The sequence below is a fragment of the Salvelinus fontinalis genome, chromosome 40 (assembly GCF_029448725.1).
Source record: "Salvelinus fontinalis isolate EN_2023a chromosome 40, ASM2944872v1, whole genome shotgun sequence".
Classification (NCBI taxonomy): Eukaryota; Metazoa; Chordata; class Actinopteri; order Salmoniformes; family Salmonidae; genus Salvelinus; species Salvelinus fontinalis.
In genome coordinates, this window is record NC_074704.1 from 16,506,254 (window position 1) to 16,512,253 (window position 6,000).

At 41.7% G+C, this 6,000-nt stretch overlaps 1 protein-coding gene across 3 annotated transcripts in view; it reads right to left on the reverse strand.

Moving 5' to 3' along the window:
* The window catches only part of LOC129839784 (VPS10 domain-containing receptor SorCS1-like), a 178,275-nt gene extending 172,897 nt beyond the window's left edge, over positions 1 to 5,378 (reverse strand). The window contains exon 1 of one of the 3 annotated variants that reach the window (XM_055907422.1): positions 4,355 to 5,376. In XM_055907422.1, the coding sequence (XP_055763397.1) occupies positions 4,355 to 5,164 (810 nt within the window). In that variant the 5' untranslated portion in view covers positions 5,165 to 5,376. Of the gene's footprint in view, positions 1 to 4,354 lie in introns of all 3 variants that reach the window. The other 2 variants (XM_055907423.1, XM_055907424.1) reach the window with 2 other exon arrangements.
* Positions 5,379 to 6,000: the final 622 nt, after the last annotated feature.

Sequence of the window (6,000 nt, forward strand, 5' to 3'; positions counted from 1 at the left end):
ATTAGATTTTCTTCTTCTGTTCGGCTCAAAAAGAAACTTCTCTGACAAATGCTTTTGTTTGATCATTGTATGGCTAAGAACATTTCATTCATTTTCAATATGGGTTTTGTCTTTGTCTTGATAAAGAACTGCCTCAACTGGGAAAATGGAATCAGAGTTTGGCTCCTGGCTTGGTTCAAGTCTGGCTTTGGTTCTGATTCATTGACTCTGGTTCTATGACTCAGACCTGGGTTCATGAAGTCCCAGATGGGCGGGGTTGGCACTTCTGGGACTATTCCATTGGTTCCATTGCGCCAGGCAAGCTCAGTCAAGCACAGCTGAAGTATTTGACAGAAAACAAATACTATTTGAACCCAGATCTGCTATGACTAAAGTGAAGACGTTTCTGAGCAATGCCCGATACTGAGGAGTACTGTGGCAACATGAATTCAAGGATGAAGCTTCAACGCTATGTTGGCCCAATCTCAAATGGACCCCTAAGCCCTACACCCTATGCACTTGTGGAGATCCGAGAGAATTTTATTGGTGTAAGAAATATAGTTAAAACTTCTACCTAACCTATCAGATCTCCACAAGTGCATAAGGCGAAAGGCTTAGGTGTCGATTCGGCATTGGGCCATTGACTTCCATACCACTCAATCCATATTAATACCCATGATGCATGTAGGCACATTCTACATCTTCCGAGGCAGTCCAAAGCTGCGGAGTAAACTTGGTACATGGATTGACTATATGTCAGGCTGCATCTTGTTATCTTGAGTGACAAGCAAAGTACTTAATGTCCTGACATTTCAATAATGTAAATATGCAGTCTCCTGACACACTTTTATGTGCGTGCAAGGAATATGCCAATGCCACATATCCCCGTCGGGACTCTGGCGTTTTTGCTGTAACCTTTCCATGAGATTTAAAATCCCAAGCCTGTCCCAACGTCTCTCCAAACAATGATCAGAATGTACAACTGATCTCAGCTCCTTTTTGAGTCAGACATTTCCATAATTGAACTATTCCATAATTGAACTTTTTTTGTTTTTTTCATCTTACTGGATATGATCAGATGAATCATCCATTATCTACATGTAAAATCATACAGTATTTAACACACACACACACACAGAGAGAGAGGGTAGAGACACACAGACCTCCCATCTCTTCTACTGCATGACTCCATCCCTCCATCACTTAATCCACCACTCTCTCTTGGGCTATTATGAGAAGGCACATTCCTTCATATTCCAATCTGGCTCAAACACACACAAAGCATATGGGAACATTAATACCCTTAACTATGTAAATGCCCAATAGGTTAGATATACAGAAGCAGCACACATCCCATATAACGACAGACAGACTTCCATTTCTGCTCCATGAAGCATCGTCAACTCATCTGTTTATTTGCACTTGCGCTCAGATGGGAAAAATCGAAGAGTCTCTATTTATTTCTGCATACAGCAACAACTCTACATATTTAATGCAGGAGATCTATTCTTGCTCATTACAAAGTTGCTTGCGTCACAAGTGAGAAGAGAGGGGGGAATTGTTTCACAGTTGCACACAATTAGAACCCAATCTATTCATATCACAAAACAGCACAGGTTCCATGTGGCAATATAGTGGTGATGCTGCTGAGCAACTACAGAATTATGTTGAGACTCAAATGTTTCTATTCAAATGTATGTCGTTAAACAAAAAAACATTGATTTCAAAGTTTAACAAACCAACACATTTACTGGAAGAACTGTGCAGATGCTAAGTTTGGTAACATCTCCCTTCGTTTTTTATGTGTCCACGTTTTCCCCAAAAATCGTAAATATCTGCTCCGAATTAAGATTCAACGATGTCTGCAGAAAGAACGGGGTGCCAGCTATGACATGACACATTGGCTGTGTTAGAATACCCATACTAACATACTATATACTACATACTTAATGAGTATATACTACATACTATTAGTTCATTTTCGTATACTGTAAACAAACGGTATCCTTTCAGTTGAGCATACTAGCGCTACGCCTGTCTACCGCTACGCCTGTCTTCTGTTGCTATGCAACTTCTTCTCGCCACAGCAGAGCTGGTTAGGCTGTTTGCATGTTATCCAGAGCGTTGGTGACTGTAACTGTGCTGTTAGCAACAATTGAATTAGGCTTTTATGCCGATCTTTACTGACACCGGCCATATTAAACGGGTGTTGAGCATTCGTAAATTCATCAGTTATTCTGCGCTCTGCTCACTCAGACGAGAGTGCTCTGAAATTGGAGTAGATAGCCAGAGCGAATTTATGTCAATTGAGAAATCACAACAACTATATTTAGCTAAAAATGATGTGAATAATCAAGTCAATAAACATTGGGTAGATAGTTAGATAGCAGATAGTTAATATACTGGCAAGTTCAATGTATTAGTAACAGTAACCAACTAACGAGGTAGCTAGCTAACATACCGGTAGTACCTACTGCTCTAATGATATACTATGCAGTTCGTAAGGATAACGTAGCCAACACATTGTCAGCCAACATAACGTGCAGCATTACTTTATTACATTGCTCAACATTTGTCATAATTTGTTAAAACAATACATTTTTATCGTCGGACTTCAGCTGCATATTTTCCACCATTTTCTTCAAATCTGAAAATGTTGTGAAGCCACGCCCATTTCCTGAAGAATTGCATTATCGGCCCTAAAAGTACGGAAATAGTGTCCACTGCATGTATACTTCATATTTTGGCGAATGTAGTACGACATCCGGAAACTTTTGGCATACTAACTCTATTCATACTATGACCAATAAGCATACTACATTCTCAATTTACGTCACAAATAGTATAGTAAGTATGAGTATTCGAACACAGCTATTGACTTGAACTTCCACCCGGTAACAGAATTACAGAAATGGAATTTCATCATGGGTCCCTGGGTATAACTCTACACACTGGCAATTATTTTTTATGGGCTCTGCCCCCAAATAAGAACCAAATTTGGTTGGTCCGAACTGGACAAAATCTGAACCAATCATAGATGTCTATGTTTCACAAGTTTGGACATCAAAAGTTCAGCAAAGTACAGCACAGAACAATAGAGTTCATTACAGTATAGAGTAGAGCTCAGTAGAGTACAGCACAGCACAGAACAATAGAGTTCATTACAGTATAGAGTAGAGCTCAGTAGAGTACAGCACAGCGCAGAACAGTAGAGTTCATTACAGTATAGAGTAGAGCTCAGTAGAGTACAGCACAGCACAGAACAATAGAGTTCATTACAGTATAGAGTAGAGCTCAGTAGAGTACATCACAGCGCAGAACAGTAGAGTTCATTACAGTATAGAGTAGAGCTCAGTAGAGTACAGCACAGCGCAGAACAGTAGAGTTCATTACAGTATAGAGTAGAGCTCAGTAGAGTACAGCACAGCGCAGAACAGTAGAGTTCATTACACTACAGTATAGAGTAGAGCTCAAACCAGACAAAATCTGAACCAATCATAGATGTCTATGTTTCACAAGTTTGGACATCAAAGTTCAGCACAGTAGAGTACAGTACAGTTCAGTACAGTAGAGTTCAGTACAGTAGAGATCAGTATAGTACAGTAGAGTAGAGTTCAGTATAGAGTACAGTTCAGTAAAGTACAGTGGAGTACAGTACAGTAGATTGTGTTAGCACTGGGTAGCAACAAAATGTGCACCACTTTGTATTGGGAAACCCTTGACGAGAGACTAGGATGACCATTTAACTACTGCCTCGACAGAAGAAATAGGTAATATATTTTGGTGTATTTGATATCCCACACCTCAAGTGCATAAGGTCAAACTTTGAAAGTTGGTTTTTCAAGCCCCCTCAGAAACACCTGGAGGCATGGGGGACGTCACTTCTGCCATGACTGACTGGGGGCTGGTGATGTGTTGAAATTAGATCAGTTTCGTTACAGACAGGACTAAGTGTGGGTAATGAGGTATGGGGAGGGGGGTCAGACAGATTCTCTCTGAAAAGCATGGGGAAACTGTCTCGGTTAAGTAAATGCTGAGGTGATTGTGTTAACTGTCTTGAGTGTCTCTGCCATGATTTGTTCGATGATTGTTCAGTCACTTGATGATATCACTTAACAACAAAAGAGATGCATGTCGAATAGGCCTTGGCAATTATACTGGGGATGACAGCATGCACAGTTGCCTCGGAATGAATCCTGGGAATCTCACACTCTATGCACACTCCACCACACGCACACACGTTTCGTAGGGCTAAATTATTGGCAATTTCATCAAAGTCAAACTGATGGCTACATTTGATCTCCATTGATGCGTTGCGTGAATGCGCACATAGACCAAATATTACTTTAAAACAACTGTACAAGTATTCACTTACACTGCTATTTTGCCCAGACCAGTGCACCATGGCTTGGTTGTGAGAGGAATCTCCGGTCAATGCGAAGGTTGAACTGGTGAGTTTGAGTTCGTCCTGCCTCGAACTGGCCGCTCTTCTGTCGTTGCTCCATCGCAATTCGGACCGTGTCACTCTGCTGCGCCCAGCCGGTGAGGTGATGCCGTCTCGCGAGTAACTCAGAGGCAGTATCTCCCTTCTCTGGGGTGAGCCGGAGGACTTCACTTTATCATCCCCAATATTAGCTCTCGGGCTGTCCCTACGAACTCGGTGCTTGTGTGTGACGCCAGGAATTAAATCTGCGCGAACCTTCCCGACATCTGTATTGCCTGCATGACGATTCATTTTCAGGTTGGAAACTTTGTACTCACCGCGCGGGGTGAATTTTCTCTGTTTACCACCACCGTAGTGCGTCCCTCCATCGAGTAGTGCGTTCTTGGAACGGAGCAGCATGTCAGTATTCCGTTTTCGCCTTGAGTACATGTATTTCCCCTGGATGCATTCATCGGACCCAGCTGCGCAATCAAGCTTTTGAGTTTCGGCACTTGCAGAATTTAAACTCTGTGAAGCAGTTGTCCCGTCTCCATTTCCAATAACTTCCCCTCCGTGCCCTGTTGCGAATTCTCGTGTGTCCGTTTTAAGCAGTAATTCCTTAATACGCCCCTTATCTCCCGGCTGACATGATTTGCAAGTTATCTCTGATTTAGCGGCTAGAAAGAAAGATAGAATTATCAAAAGCAGAAACCAAAAAACGCAGGTGTGCCAAATAGGGCATAATCTGACCCCCCTCTCCATAGCTGGTGGCAGAGAAAGATACTCAGTCTGGATACAAGTCTTTTTTTACTCTCTTCTTCTCTTCCCTTTGTGACTGTAATTGATGTTAAGCAACAGAACTCGTCGCAAGTTGTGGCTCGTCCAATTGTTCTGTAGTGTTAAAAAGTGCGACTCGGCGAAGTGGTCCCAGATGAAGGATTTGATCGAATGAAGCCCTGCGCGCGCGGGGGAGGAGGAGCTGGCAGTATCCAGGGAAAAGAAAGGCGAGATTTCTTCTTGCGTCTGTTTTTTCCCCTCACCCAGAACAACGCATTAATCATTTCGTAATAAATTATTTGTTAGCATTTATCGTACGTATCCAATAGTCACCTTATTCGATCTATCTTTAAATACTATTTTGTATATGAGTCCTTTGTCAGTGTTGTTGGCTATTACTATTGTCTTGTTAACAATATCCCTAACAGCTGTAGATTGTATCTACCAGTAGGCCTAGGTTTACTGTGCAAATGAGTCAACTGCTCAATCACATTTCTCAGAAGATGAAAGAGAATGGTTATATTCATTATGAATCTATCTAATTGCTTTAAACTTATAGTCGTGCAATTGCTCTTAGGGAGGGGGGGGGTGTTCCGAAATTAGACAATTTGAATTAAACCCCAATTATGCATAATGTCACGGATCACATAGAGGTATTGTTTATTAAGATTGAAATACCCTCTATATGGGCATAGAATATATGCTTTAGATCACATGTATCAAACTCATTCCAGAAGGCCGAGTGTCTGCGGGTTTTCGCTCCACCCTTGTACTTGATTGAACTCCCCCCGCCTGGTTGTCTAGGTCTTAGTTGAAAGGAA